Source organism: Manis javanica, chromosome 9, assembly GCF_040802235.1.
Source record: "Manis javanica isolate MJ-LG chromosome 9, MJ_LKY, whole genome shotgun sequence".
Classification (NCBI taxonomy): Eukaryota; Metazoa; Chordata; class Mammalia; order Pholidota; family Manidae; genus Manis; species Manis javanica.
Genome location: NC_133164.1, coordinates 56,255,108 through 56,276,577, shown reverse-complemented (window position 1 = coordinate 56,276,577; position 21,470 = coordinate 56,255,108). Strand labels below are relative to the sequence as shown.

The 21,470-nt window shown below is 39.6% G+C and overlaps 1 protein-coding gene across 7 annotated transcripts in view; it reads right to left on the bottom strand.

The window, feature by feature from the left end:
* Positions 1-21,470, bottom strand: part of LRCH1 (leucine rich repeats and calponin homology domain containing 1) — a 197,901-nt gene that overhangs the window by 68,795 nt on the left and 107,636 nt on the right. For all 7 annotated transcript variants that reach the window (XM_037001971.2, XM_037001973.2, XM_037001972.2 and 4 more), the window contains 2 exons: positions 12,973-13,099; positions 3,247-3,352 (listed from right to left, as the gene is read on the bottom strand). In XM_037001971.2, coding sequence (XP_036857866.2) covers positions 3,247-3,352; positions 12,973-13,099 — 233 coding nt within the window. The remainder of the gene's footprint in view (positions 1-3,246; positions 3,353-12,972; positions 13,100-21,470) is intronic.

Sequence of the window (21,470 nt, the reverse complement as noted above, 5' to 3'; positions counted from 1 at the left end):
AGCAGGAACCTAGGAAGTGACCCGAAGTATGAATCAACAGCATTCTTTCCCTCCCCCTAGACTGCCGGAGGGTGTTCACCTCACTCAGCTCTGCTACTTCAAACTCCACCAATAAAGCTGCCTTAACAGCAGGCAGCTCATGTGCATACTGAACCAGCTCTGGGCATGTAAGAGACTTTTCTTGGCTACCTGAGAGAATTACTTTGTATTAAAGAAGGGAGTCATGGGACTGACATGCTAGAACAGTGGGAGATTAGTGGGTCCCAAACTCAGGTCCATCACAGGCAGCTGGGTAAGAGACACTCAGGAAGTATATTTTCTAAATCACCGCGAGTGATTCACTGCTCAAACCCTTTTCCTCCGTCCCAGTTTGTCTTAGGCCCTGCTAGTCCTGGAGGTTGCCTAGGAGCAGCAGGCATGGAGGAGAGGGAGGAGGTAAGCCTGCAGGACAGCATGGAATCAAGTCAAAGGAAAAGGGGAAGTAAGATCCCAGTTCACTTCACAGTTTGCATCTAAAACGGGGGTAGGAATTACAGGAATTATGTATGAGGAACATATTCTTGCTATAACCCCTAGTAATATGAACCCATCTCTGAGATGGCTAACTTTGCTCATGGAAGTTAAGATTGGCAAATCAAGGGCAAAATATAACTGGACTCTGGATATTCTGCAATTCTTTGCCACTTAAAATGAAGACTTTAAAGCAAGACTAGAGGGCTAAGTGCCTGGAAGACAGTGGGAGGGTGGGAGAGGCAACTTACAGGTAAATAAAGTAAGGAATAGTTTTCATGATGACTATTCCCTTTAGTTCCAGCTTGGAACATAGTGAGCATCTTAGGAAAAGTAAAGCCTGGAAGTTTCACAACAAGAAAATGGTAACTCCAGCCCAGAAAAGGGCGAAAGAAACAGAGCAGAAAAAGGGGATAAGAAAAGAAAAAAGAAATCTCATTTCTCTGTCTCTGTTGCAAAGAGTGCCAATGAATGGCTATTTTAATCCTCTGCCCACTCTGGTCCTGGAAAGAACAAAATATGGTCTCCTCACTGCACTAGGTATAGTAAGACCACAACAGAAGTGATATGGGTAATTAGGCCACAGATGTTTTTTGTAACTCCTCAAATTGAAAGCATATGAGTAGGGGTACTCACAGCAGAAAAACAAGTAAGTAAATATGGAAAGTCTTCACATTCACTGCCTGGAAGTCCTATCAATGCTCTTTTGTTAGTGGAGTTCTCCAGAGTGAAGCAAAAAAGAAACTTGATATTCAGGAAGTTATTAAAATAATTTTTTCCAGTAAACTGAAGTAACTGAGTGTATTTTAAAATACTGAACCTGAGAAAACATAATTATGGAAAGTACAGAAATTTGTAACTGATCTTTTTAGGAAAAGGAGTGCTCTTCGGGCAAGAGAGTGAGGAGTCGTGGGAGAAACAGAAACTGAGCTTTTGTAGGGGCATTTTCTTTCCACCTGTTTCTGGACTGTTACAGGCAACTGGTAAACATGGAAATTCAATTTTTCTTCCAAAAGTGAGAGTTCAATGATTTGTCATGATTCTGAATGATTAATGTGAGAGCTTAAATTTAAATGAAGATTTTCTTTAATGCTATGAAAGTTTATATGCTTATAAATTTGCTGTTTGTGAGTGTCCCCAATGTACTTGCCCAAACCAAGAAAAGCAATGGGATTGCATAATGACAAATCGAAAAATCAGTGTCTTTATATCAAGTCATCTCAAGTAAGAAAGTAATAAATCTTTAGACTGAGACAGTTGCCAATTCTACTTCTTTAAAATGCTAGTCAGCATGAAAAAGGTAAAGATGGCCAGCAGACTCTTAAACCTCCCATTAGTGAGGCACATTACATTTAGGAAGTTCTTTCCCTTTTATGAGTTCCATTTGCTTGCCTTGAATAATGAAGCATATCAAGACAGGAGCACAATGATAAAAATCAGGCAGCTTGTAAAGAGCTACATTAGAATCAGATTAACCAAATGCTGTTTCCAAATAATATGATTTTGCTTTGAGGTATATTTTTAAATAAATGTTTGAAACTGGGTATGCCTAGTGTCCCCAAATGAAAATAACAGATATCAATGTAATCTCAGATAATCAGAGTATGTTCTGGAGAAAGCATTCAGTGTTCTACGGCTCATCAATTCATTCTTATTTCAGGTCCAAAACTCAAATCTCAAAATAAATAAATAAAAATCTCATAATTCAAATCCATCACTGTCCACAAGGCCACCTGTCAAAGTTCTTAATGGTACAAAATTTCTGAATATCTTTTCATTTGAACTCCAACACAATGTATCAGATGGACATGCTGCTGAAGCCCATGGCTGTAGGGAACAGTTTGTGAGACTCCGGCTCTACAGCAGGGCTACATGAAGACATCCTTGTTTCCATCTTTCAAGAAATTCACCAAGACAACGGGTGACATTAGTCCAAGTGTCACCTCAGCAGAGGCAGTGCCCTTGCCTGAAGCATAGATTCTAGACACAGTGGTGTGGCTCCTAACTGGGGCTTCCAGATCCCCTAAGCCAGAAACCCTAACAGCCAGATCTGTAGGACCAAGCATGTCACCTAAACTGTTCTCTCAATGCTCCAAAACATCACACATATATACAAAAAAAAAATTTATGCTGCCTCCTGCTTTGAGCTGAATTGTATGCTCCTAAAAATCCTATGTTGGGAGTCCTAACTCCCAGTACCCCAGTACCCTGGAATGTGACTATACCTGCAGATAGGGCCCTTAAAAGAGAAATTAGGTTAAAATGAGGCATTTAGGGTGGGGACCCTAATCCAGTATGACTGGTGTCCTCAGAAGAAGAGATTAGAACACAGACACAGAAGGAAGACACCGGGATCCCTGAAGGGGGCCATCTTCAAGCCAAGGAGAGAGGCCCCGGCGGAAACCAACCCTGCCGACTTCCAGCCTCCAGAACTATGAGAAAATGCATTTCTGCTGTTTAAGCCACTCAGTCTGTGGTTTTGTTATGGGAGCCTGAGCAAACTAATACACACACACACCACACAGAGCTTTACCCAGGGGAATGATTTTGTTGCTGTACCCCTAGACTAAAATCAAACTTGAATACAACTTTTCTGTGATAAGCATGTGAAATTCAAATTATAATTAAAGTAATAGGCAGACACGGACATGACTAGATCTACCTTCTTCACAAAAATAAACAACAAAATAATGACCATCTCCCAATTTATTCATTTTTCTACTCTTTCTCTCTTACCTTGTGGTAAAACTTTAAGGTAATTTCTTCTGACATTCAGTTCTCGGAGCGATTTCAATTGACCTATCTGCTGGGGCAAGGCTGTGATCTCGTTGCAGCTGACATCCTGTATGGAAAGCAGAGACAGAAATAATAAATGTTTTTTTCCAGAAAATCAAGCATTTCATGTGAAATTTCCTTGAGGAATTTAAGCATGAGGACAACTACACAGGTACATTTTTATTCTGGTCTCCAAGTCAATAGCCAACTAAGGCTTAGCACAGAGAAGAAAAACAAAATGCAATGTTTCAAACATCCTCTGAGGAGAGAAAAAGGGAGAAAAGAAGGATGTTAGCATTCTAGTAGCCCCTTTGCCAGCCTCATGGGCTGCCACTTTCAGATGATTCAGTCGTAATTAATTCTCATAACAAACCAATGAGGCAATATTATTAGCCTACTACTTACCATTCAGAAAAATGAGCCTCAGGAAAGTTGAGTCAGTTCTCCAAGGCATGTAAAAACCAGAGTCAACCCTCAGAACAAATTGCCAGCCCACTATTAAGCCAATGCCCCACAGAGCCTCAAACAGAGATAACATATCCTACTTACCGCTCACGTTTTACAGTGAAAAACTATCAACATTAATGCATTATTTGGGTGCACTATTTATTTAAAACAGTGCATTTACTGGAGAGCTGGAAACTTTGAACCTGAACACCTTTAAATACATTTTATAAGCAGACTGTGGGGTTTGCAGATGTTTTTATTTTTTTTTTCTGCTTTGAAAGACAAATACTCTATTAATCATTGATTAGAAATACCCTGACACAGGCAAAATGAAGCTATGATATTTATAATCCTACCTCTCCTTACTGTCTCCCCTAATCCCACTCTTCTTGTTGCCTCTGCTGCTCTGCCCTGCTGTCCGCGCCACCACCCAGCTACTGCTGTCACCCAGACCAGCGTCGTCTCTGTTAGACACTCCAGTGGTCTCCTAGATTGGTTCCTCCTGTCAGTCCCCTCTGATCATCCTTTACAGAGCTACCACAAGATAAACTTCACTATGTCCCCCACCAGCTTAAACATTTGCAACAGCTCCTGAGGAACCACAGGGTACAGTCTCCACAGCAAGGGACTTGGGTCTATTTCTCCAGCACCTTCTCTCCAAACGCCCACCACTTCATCCTCAGGCCATGCTACTGCTGCTTGCGGTCCCCAGAGTGTACCAAGCAGTTCAGTCCCAAAACTTGTTTAGCTCTTGCCCTGCTGTTATGCTAGTCTCCAATGTTGTCCTCTTGTCCTGCTGATGCATATTTCTAGACTTAATCCAAGCCTCACCTCCTCTCTAACACCTTTTGAGGTTTCCCCCACATTTTCCACTCTGATCTAATACCCAGAGAGATGGACCACATTTTTCTCTGTAGTCCTGCAGATGGTCTCTCATGGTATCCATCAGCTCACATGTTTGCCTTCTTCTACAAGCCTGTGGGCTCTCAGATGGACAAGACCGTGTCTTCTTGGTGCCCAGCAGAATGCCAGGTATAATGTAAGGAATCAGTAAATGCTGGATGAAATTTTTTAAATCGTTTATGTTGACACTCTGCAATGCTGCAGCTCATCTTGCTGGGATGCCAGGATGCTCCAATGCAAACACCAAATACCTTGCAGGTCCTGCTTGGCATAGCAGAACAGCAGATATACTTGGGTTAGGAATGAGTCTAATGAGATCAAGTCCTTAAATATCCCACATCATTTCTGAACCTACAAAAAAATCAAAACCAAACCCTTTTTTCCACCCTTAAGAAGGCAGCAAAGACTCCTTTCAGAAATTGGTTTCACATCGCTCAGATGATACAAACTTACCATCGACCAATCCCCTGAAACCGCTCAGCTTCACAGATCTAACCTCATCTCATCTAAAAATACTCCAGGGACCTGCCAATCTGTCAAGGTCACAAGAATGCTAAATGAATATCCCTCAATGAAGAGGAATAAAATCGCTCCTGCTAAAGGGAAGGAAGCTGCCATCTATAAAGGCCGACTGCACACAGTGCAATCAGCCCGCAGTGCTGTTCTGCACCCAGCTGGCCAATGAAGGAGGTGGAGTGTGACAGAGTAAGAGCACTTGGCATTCGCCGGCAGCACCCCTACGCTGGCTGGGGCTGCATCACCCCTGGCCCAGAAGTCACAGAAAATTCTATGAAAGCATCCCTCATGTTTAAAATAAAAACAAAACAACCCACAAGCACATCTGCAGACACATAAGCGTCTAAGGATGTAATCACAGAACTAGGAGGTCCACAGATTTGTTCGGTGCCTCTTAGCCCCTCACTGAATCAGTAAATCACTCTGCCTTCTTGAACATATTTCCATGTAGAAATGAAGAGTGAAATGCCATCTTTTCTAATCACTGTGTCATTGGATTGGTCACAGAAGTCAACATCCACATCCTCCAATGAAAACTGCCTTTGCCCTGACCAAGTTACAGATTTGCAAACAGCCCCGTTCTGTTCTATTTAAAAGAACCTCACACAAATGGTGCACAGGTAAGCCCTAGACACATATGAAATTAAATCGTTCTGTTGGACTAATGACCAGGCACAGTCACATTGGTGATGGCTGGTGGAAGGTGGGGGGCGGGAGGCAGAGAGGGTGGCAGTCATGAAGGAAAAACAAGTGGGAATTATTTTCCATCTCTACAGGGAACTTAGGTTATTGACGCCAAAAATAAGTTTTTATAAGTCTGTATGTGACACCATGAGAAAGACCCTTTTGCAGTTCATGGGAATCACAGATTTTCAATATGACAATTTTCCAGAAGTTTCAAGGACATAATTCTTTAAAAGAAGTCATTCCTTTAAAAAAAGGAGGGATGATAGAGAACACATATTTAAGCAGCTTAATCACAGCATGAAATCTCAGGAAGTGAAATTTGTTCTTATCCTATTTTTGCATGTGTGCTATATTCACCTGGCACTTTGCTGATTACCCTCTGTTTAGCCAAAAGTCAGGGTATGCTGTTTCCCTAAATATAATTTTTTCTAACATATTTCTAACATGATGCCTTCTCAGAAAAAATCAACTCCTTTCAGCTATATTTAAATATTTACTTACCAGTAGGGAAAATGGTTACCTTACTTACTTACTTTCTTTCTTACTCACTCACTCACTCACTCACTCACTCACTCACTCACTCATTACTCACTCACTCACTCACTTATTTATTTATTTATTTATTTATTTATTATTTATTTATTTATTTATTTATTTATTTATTTATTTATTTAAGAACATAATGATAAAAAACTTGTCCTTCTGATTTATAGGATAAGGCATCTGTAGGCAATTACAAAACACAAAGTCCAAATGTCCATTCACATTTTCAAGGGTATACAGTGAAGGTCAAATTATTTTAATACTACACTGCTGACAGTCAAATATTTCTGTCCTGCCAAAATAATGAGGGGGAAATGTGCAGGCAAGTCCAGCATACAGTGAGACAAAGAATTTTCACTATTGTATAATCAATATTGTAGAAATTTATGCAAAACTCTGTTGTCTCCCAGTCATCAAACCTTGCCAAATTTTAAAGAGGTTATGAATTTCATCATAAAAATAAAACCCCACAGGTAATTATATCTTAATTAGCCAGGGAATGAGTAGGAGAAAAGAGAAGATGATAATCTAAATGTTTTGGGATACGATATTTCAGTTTAGAAAATGTAAAAGCAGTATTCCTAGGATGGCCTGGTTCTCTACAACATGATATCTGTCTACATTTAGCCTAAGATAAGATATGGCTTTCTCTTTTTTTTTTTAAGTTCAATTAAGAAAGATAAGATTTAGGAAAATAAATTGGAAATATTTAAAAAATAAAATTTAAGTAAATAAATAAATAACAAATAATTTAAAAATAAATAAAAAATATATTTTTTAAAGTAAAACACTAATGCCTCTGCAGTAAGTGAGCATTCACCAAGCTGTGAATTTCAGATCCAGTGGCATCTTAGAACAGTCGGATGAATCCCTTCTGAATTGTCTTTTAGCCCTAAGCTATGTCTGGAAAAATAATTGTTCCAAGCTTCAGTGAAATCAAATTGCCATATACTTAATGTTATAATATTACAAATATACAGGTTGGGCCACAAATCATCATAAACATGTCATAAATATTTACTAATTCTATTCTTTTTGATACTAAAATGAAGCTAATTATTATAAATAACAAATACTCAAACTTAAGTTTTTATGGAACAGCCAGTCCAATTTTGTCATTTAGATAAAAAACAAAACAGAATTTTAACTGTGACTTAAAATATACAAATTTTCCACTGGTTTAATCAACATACTTTTAGTAACCAAAAGAAAAACTTATGTTAGAATTTTCATTTCCTCATTGCCCTTCTAGGCAATAAAAAGAGTTTCTAGAAGTAAGTGTTTGAATGCATGCTGGTGATTAATATATTTTTGTTAACTAAATCCAAGTTATTGACTTACCTTCAGAATGTAAAAAAGATTTAAAACATGAGAGAAAATTCAGGGATTATTAAACCAGGCAATGTTCACTTTCTGAAAATAATACTGGAAAAAAAGACAAAATGCTTTTTTAATAAGTGACCTCTAATGAACACCAACATAAATAATGTATCGAGATGATCTTGCTTAGAGATTTTCAGTGAGACCAGGTCACTTTGTGGTATTGCACGTGGTATTCTCATGAGCTACCTTGCTCTGACTCACTAGGTTTTCAAAAATTTAGTGTGGTTATACTATTGCTTAGGTCATATTTTTATAATAAATCAAGCCCTCTTTTTAACTGAAGGAAACAAACCTTCTGATAGGAAATGCAAGGTTAACATTAGCCTCCCATCATTTCAGCATGCCCTCTTTTTGGAAATGTCTTTTGTATGACTCACTGGGTATCTTTATGTAAATGGCTTAACCTCTTCTGCCTATGTAAAAAGAAGAGGTGAAATTAAATACCTTGAATAATGCAGGGGTTAGAGACATGGATCTGAGTAGTCATAAATCTGGGCCTAAATTTTGACTGCCCAAAACTTAACTACTAATCAGCTACCCTTGACTTTATGGTAGTAAATAATGAAATAGACCAGTATCTGCAGATATTTTGTGCATTCACGACATACCTAACTTTCCCTTCATTTTTTTGATATTTCGTGATTACATACTTTGTCTTTGAGTTTTTTCAAATTGTGGCCAATATCAAAAAATTTTTCCAATATATTTATTTAAAAAATCTGCATGTAAGGGGACCCATGCTGCTCAAGGGCTGAGTGTGATTTGAGTTTCCTTCCAACTTCAGGAAAATTCATTCACCACACTGGAAATAAAGAAGAGACTTTGAATGATAGATATTTAACTGACTTGAGTAATGCCAACTGTGATTTCTTAGAAATCAAAAATCTCAATGCCTATAGTTTAAAGTTTCTGTTTGTTCTAGAAAAATCATTTTGTTAATTTAAAGTTGAAACTTTTCAAGAAACCTCCAGTATGATAAATTATCACCTCTCAACAGTTAACTAGGTGTCTCTAATATAAAATACTTCACACCCTTCTATATGTCCACCAATACATGCCCCGCACCACAGCTCTTCATTAAGAAATGCACAGATAGAAGCAACAGAGGGTCTTGAAGAAGCTCTGGGGTTTCCAACTGTCCCACAGAAACCAGAGAAGTTAGGAGGTATCTCCAGACAATGAATGGACAAATGATCCGGCAGACACGTGGATTTACGCCTCCAATAGGCCTACCTCAGATACTGGAATGCTATAACAAAATAATGAGGAGAATCTGTTCAATATATCCTGTATCTATAATCAATCCTTGAATTCAAACTCTCTACACAATCAAACATTTCATGAAAGAGAATAAAAAGTGTGTTTAGTCAAAGCCAGGAAATGCACCTTCCAGTGAGTTATTACTTGAGTCAGGCTCTGTGACATTTTTGGTTGTAAAAGCAGGTCTCTGACCCAGTGATATGTGTTCTCTTACACGAAGGTAAAAGCGGAAGATACATATCCACACACTGCTTGAGTTGAGGAAGGACAGAACCGAGAAAAAATAAACAAGAGACAGACCATCTCTGGACCCCAGTATGTCAGCATGCACAGAGAATCAGTGAAAAAACCTCTACAACTTTGGCAAATGCCCCATGGTTCTCAAACTTACTGAGTTCTAACTAGTGTGTCTGCACAGCTGTAGGTCAATTACAATGCATGGCATTCATACAGCATCTCTTACCAAATATTTAACGTGCCTTACCTTTGGGCACAATTTGAGTGTAAAAGAACCATGTTTCCAACATGTTAATACAGTTCTAATGAGTAAAATAAGGTTTAGTCAATGCAAGAGAAGCCTACTGACCCTCCTGCCTGGCTGTGTCTCCTCAGTGAAGAAATTTTCAGACACTGTCCATTTGTACCACATCCTGGTTTTGTCAACCCAGAGGAGGGCACAATGAGCAGAGCAGCCTTGTGCCATGGAAAGGGATTGGGCTTCCATCAGAAACATCTGGTTTTCACCCCAGCTCTCCCACTTCATAACCCCACGGTTTTGGCTAAGTATTTCTAAAACTCAAACTTGTCTGTAAAATGTAGATATGTATCTGCCTTGCTGGGTTATTGTCAATATTATATTAAATAATAGTTGTCACGTGCTTAGCAGAATCCCTGACATACAGGAGGTACTCCATAAGCGCCAGCACTTTATCTCTTTCCCTTATAGAGAGAACACACAGCTAAAGACATACAGAGGAACAGACACAGCTACAGCTCTGAGGGAACCAGCCAAACAGAAGTAACTTAACGTGGCCGAGGAGCTCAGGAAGTTCTAGATCATTCCCATAAGAATAACTGTGGAGGGGCCCACCCCATAAAGCCACGATTCCCTCGTTCTCCTGCACCCAAAACAAAGAGGAAATATACCTCGGCCATCTTGTGGATTCAAGAAAAGGATGTCTCAAAAGTGTTTCTCAGTGGCTTCTTCCTGGAAAGAGGAACAGCTGCTTTTCCAAAATCCCTGCACAGTCTCAAAAGGCTGGACAAGCCAACCACCAAAATGACAATGTTTTTAAAGATTTTTAGGTAACTGGGATATATTTATGAAGGTAAGATTTTGTTTTCTAATTCCAATTCCTCCCCAAATTTAGAGAAAACAACTCCTTTCTTATAGATGGCTACTGTGTGCTTGAATTTTTGTTTTTTACTGATTGATGAGTCTGGAATACACTTGAAAGAGAAGAGAGTTTACAACTCAGTTTAGGTACCCTTTGAGTTTAATGTGAAAATTTAAAAATATTTCTTCCAACACAGTTGAGCAATGCTCAGAGCCTAATAAGCTGAGAGATTTTATCAGCATTTAGGTAGTTTATTGGCACTCTGAATGCTTGGGGGGTTCCCAAATTTTCTAACAAGTTGGTTACTATGTGACTATAACAGAAGCCTCCCACATTATTCTAGAATTACTTCAGCATCTCCAGGGAATTTCTGTCCAATTCAGAGCTAAAAATCATCTGACGTGGTTACCTACAGTAACATTACTATTTTAAGCAAAAAGATATGAAAGATAAATAAGAACAGTGGAAACTAACCTTTTTATAGTCTGTGACCTTAAGCAAGGCCAGTCACTCCTTATGGCTAAATAATGGCAACTTATTAAATATTCACCAGCTTCAAAAATAAACGCTTTGACAAAGACCAAGCTTGCTGAGAGAGCTGGAAGAACACAGGCTACCGGGTTGCCCGGGCCTCAGGGGCCACTAGCCCCATGTGGTTACCAAGCACAACCAATGCAGCTAGTCCAATCTGTGATGTGCCCTTAGTGGAGAAGGCACACTGGACTTCAAAGACTAAGTACAAAAAAAAAATATAAAACATCTCATTCATTTTATATTGTACATATGTTGAAATAATACTTTGACTACCAAGTTACATAAAATATATTTAATAAATTTCACTTTTTTTTAAATGTGGCAGTACATTTAAAATTACATCTGCTGCTTGCATTATCTTTCCATAGGGCAGTGCTGGGTGATGGTATTTCAGCTTAGATTATACGGGAGCTATGCCATGGCAACGTTCTGTAGGTGGCTCCCTGTCACTCTGCCTTGAATTTCTTCATTTGTAAGATGTCAAGAACTTGGATTAGATGCCACTGTAGGACTCAAGGGTTCGACAGTTATTACTGGTGGAGAAAAGACACAAGGACCGGCTGATAACAGTGCTGTAACTCCTGAGAGCCTTCATGAGAGCTGGGCTCCAGACAGGGCGCCTAAGAAAAGCTCAGGGCATCCTTCACAACCACCCAGCACCTTGTGTGTCCCCAGTTGGAGAAAGCGCTGCTCTACTTCTGCCACATGACAGCCCAGTAGCTGACAAGAGTATCTGAGGAAAGGCCTGTTCCAGTGTGGGGCTGGCACCGGGCTCAGCACTTGGGCCACCTGGTAACAGATGAGCTGATCCTTAGCTCTAGGAGCACAGCTGATGGATGTCACACTGTCGATTTAAGCCCATTGTGCAGTAGGACAGAAACACATTCCTGCTGCCAAAAGGTTGGAAGCACTGACCTCACTAGTGTGCCACAATCCACAGGAGGTCAGGAGGTGAGGGGGAAACCCACCTTGTTATTCACATTGTGCTTGCGAGAACTAATCCAAATTCTAGCAAATCTGAATTATGTGGTTTATCAGACTCCTAAAAGAAGCATTAACAAAAAAATAGCATATAACTATCAGTTTCAAAGCATTATTCTATTTTTTTGTTTTCTGGAACCAGTGAAAATGGCAAAGCACTTGAGAGAGTCCTCACAATCTGTCCCAACCACCTTCATGGCCCACATTTCACCACCTGACAGCAGCATCCACCGAACATTTACTGGGTCTCTATCTTGTGCCTGCATGGGGATACAACAGCAAACAAAGTTCCTGTCCTTCAACAGCATTCAAGGTGCAGGGGTTGCCTGCATGGAGACTGCTGAGTAAGAAGAGTATCACTGAATGTTCACGGAATCACGTATGTCTTCTTACTCATCACTCTTGCCTCTTCATTCATCCATCTTAACTCAGTGGAAGTCTAGCAAGATTTATTCTTTTCCATTTTAGAAACAAGGTTAGCAATTCAATTAATGGAAGAGCTGAAATAGATTTGTACATCTTGGCCCCAGGTAACTTAACTGCCCATCTCTAAGGACCATCTCTGCTTTGTTCTTTTTTATCCCTAAAGATATGGTCACATTTTAGAGGGACAGAAATTTGGAGCAATGGTTACTAAAATCCTTACAGAATCAGATCACTCTGTTCCTTCTAACTTAATTATATACATTCATTAAGTGTGGCCTACTAACTTACTTATAGATCATTTTGCCAGTTTATCCATATAAACTTATATGCACACAAACATCCATGTAAACTTACATAAACCACAAACTTACATGCAATCTGGAAAAAAATGATCGAACTACCATATGATAACCTGTACACTTCAGGAGCTTAATTCCTGTGAACTTCAGGAAGTATAAACTACAGGAAACCTGTAAATTTCAGGAACCGTGTCTGTTGCAGCAAAGCCAAGATTGTTCCTCTCCCCACTTAATCTCTTTATATCATACACAGCCCTCCAACAATGTAGGCACCTCCTTGTCCAAATGTATTGAAAAGTCTTTCTGATTACATTAATAGGCTATGAATAGTAAACAACAAAAAAAGAGCATCTTAAAAACGAGTAACATACCAACTCCATTAACTGTTTGAGCTGACCTATCTCTTCTGGCAGTGATCCAAGTTTGTTGTTACTTGCAATTAAGACTTTGAGAGGCAAACCACAGAGGCAGGCAGGCAGGGCCGACAGCTGATTTCGACTGCAAAGACAAGACAGGAACATGCATAAACGTACAAGCCATGCTGTACTGTTTGTGAACATGTGTTTAACAAGCAAGGAGAAAGGAGTGATCTCAGGAGAAATTTTACAAACATAAAAAGTTCAGCGAAGTTTCTGTATATATAGTAACTCAAATCCCAAGAGTAAAAGATAACAAAATATATTTTAAAAAATGAACAGCATAGGCAGTTCCAAGGGAAACAACAACCGTTGCCAGTCCAAGGAACCCCATCAAGCCCATGCGGAAGCTGAGCCCTTGGCCAGCCAGGAGGCAGATGGGCAACATGCTCTGCACCACCAATAGCAATGGGAAGCTGCTGTGGTTAAAGCCTGTTTGGGTATCTTCAAGAAGGCTGATGAAAAGGAAAAGGCAAAGTTGGCCATCTGGCCAAAGTGAAGCTGGAGCCTATAAGGAGCTCAGTTTTTCAAAGTAGCCTGGGAAGAGGTCTAGGACTCACCTCTGCTTTGCATCAAGAGGTGCTCTACCCAGAAGTGCCTTTACTTTCTATCATCAATGTTCAGTTTTCTAAGACATGGGAAAATACTGGATACCATCTGTATGTATATGTCATTTATGAACCATCTGTATGTATATGTCAGCCACTTATTTAAACTGCCTCACCACAACGAGCCCTTTTCCTGCTATCAAATGGAAGATACATGGTTTTCCATTTCCCTGACCTTCCTAGTCATTCTCCTGATGAAGTCAAAGACCAGGCAGTGAAATACCTAAAAAAAAAACTGTATTTCATGTTATTGCAGCTATTTAGAATTTCTTCTGTATGTATGTGCACACATACTTGGTCAGAGGTCATGGTAGTGGGTATGTGTGTTTATGGGAGTGCATGTCTCTATGTGTGCAAAGAGGAGTGACAGACTGGAAGACACTAAAATGTTACCAGTGGTCATTTTGCAGGGAGTAGGTACAATGAGTAGTTTTTTTCTTTATTATATTGTGCTGAATTTTCCAAAATCCCTACCCTGTGTTTTTATAACTAGAAGATAAATATCATTATGAAAAGATAAACTTCATCTGGACACTGGTTACATGGATGCTTTTGTTTGTGAAAATTCATTGAGATGTACACTTAGGATCTGTGTACTTTTCTGTATGCATGTTATTTATCAGTTAAAGGTTTACTCTCCCATCTCCCATAAGAGGAGGCAGAATCTGGCTAGACAAAGGGCATCCCTAGCTGATAGACTCAGAAAAGGCAGGTGTTGTGCCCAGGAAAGAATTTTTCTAATGTGGGCACTGCCCTAACACCTCTCTGGCTCCACATGCCCAATGCCCAGGTAACTAGATTTCAGCAAGAAAAGATACTGCCTTAGTCTCTCTCCACTGCCCATATCCTCAAAGAAAGCTTTTTCCAGAGAGGGGCTGGAGATGAGAGCTTTCTCTAAGAGGGTCCAGCAGAGGAGGGGAAGAGATTGATAACCCTGCAGAGGTCCTGGCACTGGAAAGCCCAGCTGGCTCTTCATCTTCCCCTGGTTAGGTTGACAGGCGAGAATAAGGCTGATGGGCCTGCCCTGGCACTCTCCTGGCCCCTGGGGACAGTGGAAGGGAGCACCAGGCTACCAGCCTGTCTAGTTAGTTCTCTTACATCCCTCCTGCAGCCTGTGTCACCAGGCAAGAATGCAAGGGGCTCCCCTCTGGCTGGATGAGGGGTTCTGCTGGGAGGGCTTTCTTCAAGCTCCAAAAAAGGTCTCCTCAGACACTACCTCCAGAAAAGAGAACTATGTTTATTAAAGGCAGCAAGTCAATAGTTTGGAATATAATATGTGGTTATAAAATATTTATCAGAATGTAATTTCATGAAGTGAGGATTGGTAACTTAAATGTTAATAAGGCAATTCTATTATTTTGGAGTATATTTAAACTTCTTGAAGAGAGGATTGAGAAAACAAAGACTAATATTTTCAGAAATTTCTACATTCCTATTTTTCACAGAATCAACAATTACAGTTGGAGATCTTTCCTGTGTTTCTTTGTTTCGAAACTCAGATTTAATTAGTCCCAGCCTCACTCTCATATTGCAGGTATCTCATCAGATAAGCAGATACGGAATTGGGAGAGCCATTTTTCATGCCATTTAAGCAATGCACCGAAGGCTCTGCTCATTTAGAAATATGAGTGCTTGTGATTACATGGGATTATGCTCACTAGAATTCCTCCAGGGTGGGCACTAATTTAAAGTAAAATAAAATTCAAGGCTTGTAAAAGCATTTATGATTTCTCTGATAGAGATGCATGATTCTTATGCTGAAATAGGAATAGCCTATTTATGCATCACACGTTCCTCTATTTATACTGTAGTTAATCACCTGTAAACAAATCTGGATGCCAAGACTTTAGTCATAGTACAGTAAGCCACAGACCTAGGGCACATTTATTTCACCCAACCGTTCCCTCAGCCTCTACTTCATATATTTTATCACAGGATGTTCCTGTATTATTTACAATTTCCCCAATAGAAAAAGGAAATACACATGCAAACAAAAACCTATTAGCTCTCCAGCAAATATTTACAAAGGAGAGGAGAAATGCATTCCCTTTAATCCTCTACCCACTAAAGACCCAGCTGCAGCCTGTACTTTTTGAAACCACTCATCTGACAGCAATTTTTCTTAAGCAAGTAAGTGCCTTAGGCAGCAATCCACCATCCGCCCCGCATTGTCTCCTGCAGGCCTCTGTGCTATAAACAGGCCCTTCTTGGAAAGAATGTTTAAAAATAAGGCCTTACAGTGTCTGATAAGGTGACGGCCAGCATTTATTTTCACATGTATCCTGTAAGCCACATTGGACAAGATTTCCCAAAAATATTATTTTTAAACTCACTCATTACACAAGAGTAAATTAGTGGGGGAAATGGGCGGCTCATTCAGAACTAGAAATTACAGATTTGGTCATGGTGGCCTAAGCCGTCAAGCATCAGAGCTGAGCCTGCACCCCGAGCCTTGTCCCTCTCCTGCCTGTCTGGGTATTGGATGGAGTGAGGAGGGGAGGCGGCGGGTTCTCACCAGTCCCTGGTTACTGCTTATGCTTCACCTTCTATCGTTCTCAGCTGAAAGAGACACTACTAGGTTTATTGGTCTATTTCCTCATTTCACAATGAAACAAGGCAGCTCAACATAATCTCAACATTGTTGACAGCTTGAGTTTGCAGGATGAATTTCTCTTGGTTTCAAGTACCTCTATCCTTCACTTAACATAATTCCTAAAGATTAAGCAATTCACAAACCAAGTCACTTCTGTATGGTTTTACTTGTAGATAGTCTTATTTTAATGCATTTTGACTATGGCACTCCCATGTTTTTGGACTTAATGTTTAGTCGTAGTTTATCAGAAAATTATCTTCCTGAAAAGTAAGATAAAAGCATGCTATATTTTTATATGGGATTTCATTCAGGGCACTGTATGTATTTTTTATTCTAGTGAAATGTAACTTTTTTTTCAGTATATGGGTTCACTTAGTAATGGAGCATAGAACTCAATTAACAGAAAATGATTTACAGAAAGACTTCAATAACAGATTCACCAAGTCAGTTGGTGAAAAGGTCACCAACTGCAGAAGTAGAAGACCTAAGTCCAAGTGTCACTATATGACTTTAGGTAAGTCATTTAACCCTCTGGTTTTGTCACCCATGAAGCATAGACAATAATACCAACCTGACATGAGATTATGGATGTAAAAGTGCTCAGTCCTACATTAAATCCATATATAAAGGTTAAATCATACTCAACCATTAAGTAAGCTGTGGGAGATGACTAAGAGGAGAGAGTATGTGTGCTTGGCTAGGTTTTAGTTACTCATTTTATTTTATGACTCCTAAAATTTCAACCACTTTTTAAAAACTAGAATAAAGTTTATATACAATATTATATTGGTTTCAGATGTACAACATAGTGACTTGATAATTACATATATATTAGTAGATGCTTGCTACAGTAAGTGTAATCATCCGGTTGCCAGACCAAGATATTACATTACTACTGGTTATACTCTATATGTTGTACTTAGAGCCACTTTTAACATATGGTTTCATGATTCCTTTGTTGAAAACATATACCAATTAAAAATAAAGATGATCACTCCCAGACATGAAGGGAAGAATCAGGCTGAGCTACAAAATGTCAGGCTAAAACAGACCAAGTAATTATATCCAATCTGGAAAAGCAAGACTAGAACATATAATCACATGAATGACTTTTTCTCTCCCATTTCTCTAATTCCAGAATACTAACATTTCTCTGGGAAAACATGAATACCCAGGGATCACCATCTTCATTTACTGTTTTCCACAGAGCAATACAAACAATGATGGGAAATCATCAACCATCACAAAGCTATTACTAAAATGTCACAGCACACATCTAAAGGGCCACCGGTAAAGGAAGGCAGGTCTCCTGTGTGAACACGCCAGGCTCACCCTGGAGTAGCAGCGAGGAAGGGAACACGCAAGTATGCAGTAGTTACTGTTGTTTGTTTGAATGGCATTGTCTGTGCCCAGTACATGACCTGCAGTAAACAGCAGTTATTTTACTTTAGCCAAGCAAGGTTCCTTTTTCTCGGGATACCTCATCTGCTTTTGTTTTTATGCTTTTTTGCATACCCCGTTTTCCTTTCATTCAAGGAAGAGTAACTTATTTTCTGTTTTGAACGTGATACTTGACTGTTAATTGTCTTCAAAGGCACAAAACAGTGAACAATATCCATACAGAGCCATTTCCTTTTTCCTGCTTGCTCCCTTCTGAAAAACCCACCACAGCAAAATGTATCACCCGGCTCCCCTAGTGACAGAGCACTTCCCGCTCATCTCCCGCCCTCCCCCTGAACTTCCCCCACCATGATATGTCCAAGACAATTACCAACAACAGCCAGTCTTGATTAAGTTATCTAGTGATAATTTGAGTGGCTTTAATTTTATACATATAAATTACGTAAATATAATTTTAATAATATTTTACATGGATTTTTAAAGACAGAACTTCGATTGAGATTATGGACATGCATAAAATCTGGGAGTCCACTTTTAAGTCTAACTTTGAAAGCAGCTATGCTACCTTCAACCTGAGGATGACAATCACTTGAAAACTTCGAATGTGTCAAAACTAGAAACACAGAATCATCATTTCAACAGAGTCTTGAACCAGTTCTTGAACACTAAACCAACCCATTTCACACCCTACACACATAACAGCCATGTTTTGAGAATTTAAAGGTCAACTTTAGAAAAGAAAACTGAGAGAAAAGCAAGAAGCAAAAAGTGAGGGTCTAAGAGAGGAAGCTGAATTCCGGCAAGCTGCTGCGCCAGCCACCTTGCCCGGCCTTCCCACTGTGCATGCCTGCACCATATTTGGACACTGTAGCTGAGCTGGTTTCCCACAATAACAGCCTATCAGTCTCCTTTCAGTATAAATAAACTCTTGCTTAAAATATTCCATTTTTTTACAACCCTGTCAGCAACCACCACTACCAATGTCTATAATTAAATTTCAAAGTGTAGTTATTGATAACATATCTTTTCTCAGCTCCTTTAGTCTAAGAAATCTGCAGTTCTAAAAGGACAAGTTTTTACAAACTTATTACTGTAAATTTCCTCCACAATATTTATTATGTCCTTCCTTCATTCTAAAATGAAGCTATATGTTCAAAATCAAGAAGTGCTAGACAATCAAGGAGAACTCAACATCCAATGTTAACAAGAATATTAGTTTGGCTAAACACCTTCAGAAGAAACAATGTAGACCTGAGATTTTAAGCTATAGAGGCCTGAGCCTTCTATGTCCTGAAAAATATCACTGTGCAAACATTGTTCCTGGCACATAGGAAGACCATCAATAAATGGCTAGGAAAGATGTACTGGTATCGAAGATAATCCTCTCATGTTTTGGGGCCATGTTCCAATGGAATAGACCTAGCTTCTTGTTACCAGGAGGGTACACCTACCTTACCAACCTTCTCCCCTATGCCACCCCACCAAAGCCAGGAAAATAGACATTTTTTACTTTAACATTTTTCCCCCACCAAAAAAGAAAGGGCTATCTATACTCACTTAAATCAGAACAGGCTGTCCTGATCAACTTTTGCCCAGGGAAACCGAATTAATAAAAAATGTTCATAATAAAATTTAAGGTGCCAGAACACATTTGTTTATCATTTGAAGACATGTGCCTCTCCATCTATATCTAGGAATTTTTGGATGTGTAACATAGATTGACATGCATGAATATAGGTCTATGCACACCCTATTTTCCTTCCAAGGAAATAAGTCTTCAGAGAGCTTCTATCACATCACTTGATGGCCATAAATAACTCAATTCCACTTAACTGCTTCAATACTTTTACAAATCGGTAGCATATCCTCTTTACTAACAATAACAGAAAATCCACTTACTTTACTCAAATACTAGATCTTTTGCCACTATTGCATCTTGTGAAACAGCATGCCACAAAACTTGACTAAAAATTCAACAAACATTTCTTGAGTAGTTATTATGTAGAAGACACTGTTCTAGGCATACAAACAACTATTAATTTCACCATATTCACAACTATCTTGTAACCTAAGCATTAAACTCCCTACTTTTTGGACAAAAACTGACATTCAGAGAATTGAAATAACTTGCTCTGAGTTGCGAAGCTAGTGAATTGTTCTGTGCTAAGGTATAAAACCAGGCAGGTTGGGCTTAATATCTAAGTCTGCATCTTTCCCTAATACAACACAGCCTCTTCTCATTTATTTTGGAATACAGAGCGAAGGCAAATCAGGAAAACAGTAAGAGGAGGACACCAAATTCCAAGCAGGTGGCAATGAGATGGTAGACTGGTAGTTCAATGATCAATTTCTGTAAAAAGGGATGAAAGAAAGGGTCAAAGATAATCTCTGAGATTCCAAGCTGGGGTGCTGGAGAAAACCAGTAGGAGCTTGGACAGGAGCAGAATCCAAGACTAACTTAAAAAGGAGAAAATGTGCATAGTTTAGCACATGCTGAATTTTGAGGAGTCAGTAGGTATCTAAGAGGAATTCAGCTTTAAGCAATCAGGAAAAATGAGGATGCGATACAATGAGTTGTAAGAAATACAAATTTGATCATTCAAGTGATCAAATATATTATTTCCCAAGTACATTTTGTCTGCCTCCACAGCTACAGAAAACACTTTAAAACCTTGAAGGTGAAATGGGTGTCTTGTCATGTTAATGAGAGATTTTCAGACCTCCCAAGGGCAGGGGGATGAATCAGCCAATGGCCAATGATTAAGTTAATCATGACTATGAAGTCCTCACAAAAACCCATGAGAAGAGCATATTTCCCCTTTGCATCATGCTTCTCTGTCCAAGACAGCTTCCACACTTGGGGAACCAAAATGCTTCCACAGAATGCCACCAAGCGGGGCCCCAACCCCCACAAAGACAGAAGCTCCTTTGTTTGTGACCCTGCCCTATGTACCTCTTCAACTGGCTGTTAACTTGTGTCCTTTATTAAACTGGTAAATGTATGTGTTTTCCTGAGTTCTGTGAGCTGCTCTAGCAAATTAATTGAACCTAAGGTGGAGGTCCTTGGAACCTCCAATATGCAGCCTGATGGTCAGAAGCATAGGTAACAGCCTAGGGCTTGAGACTGCACCTGGAGTGTGGTGTGCAGGGCAGTCTTGCAGGATGGAGCCCGTAAACTGGGGAATCTGGTGCTATCTCCAGGCAGATGGCGGCAGAACCGAGCTGAGTTCTTGGAAACACTGCTGGTGCTTGGAATTGCTTAGTTGTTGTGTAGGAAGATCCCCTTCCACATACACACACACTGGAATCGGGTCTGGGAACCCGAAAGGAGTTGGTGTGGAACCCAGAGGACTAATACTCAAAGGGATGGAGTATATATTTGAGATATACAGGGCATGGGTCTGAGGAGGAAGACTTAAGGACCAAAGATTGAGCTTTGAGAAGTTCTAGTGTTAGGGCACAGAAAGAGAAAGAACATCAGACACAGGAATAGACAAGAAAGAGAAAGACACAGAAAGGCAAGGAGGAAAGCCTGTGGCCACATCAAGGAAGGCAGGCGCCACAGTGTCGGGTGCTGCAAGGAAGCCAATTATTTTCTACTCTTGCCAGTGGCTGCTCTACTCAGGAACCTGCTCTAAACTCTGAGAAAATATGAAATGTGTATGAATCCTAAAACTCAACCCCTAACAAGAACAAATAACATCTCTCTGAGCTGATGTCACCTAAATCCTACTTGAACATTGGTCATTTTTTTTTAAATGCTGCAGCAGCCAATACTTCCTACTGGGTTTCTGAAGATTCAAGACAGAAATGTCTGGCTCTTAGTGAATGAAGGAAGTGAGGAGTCCTTT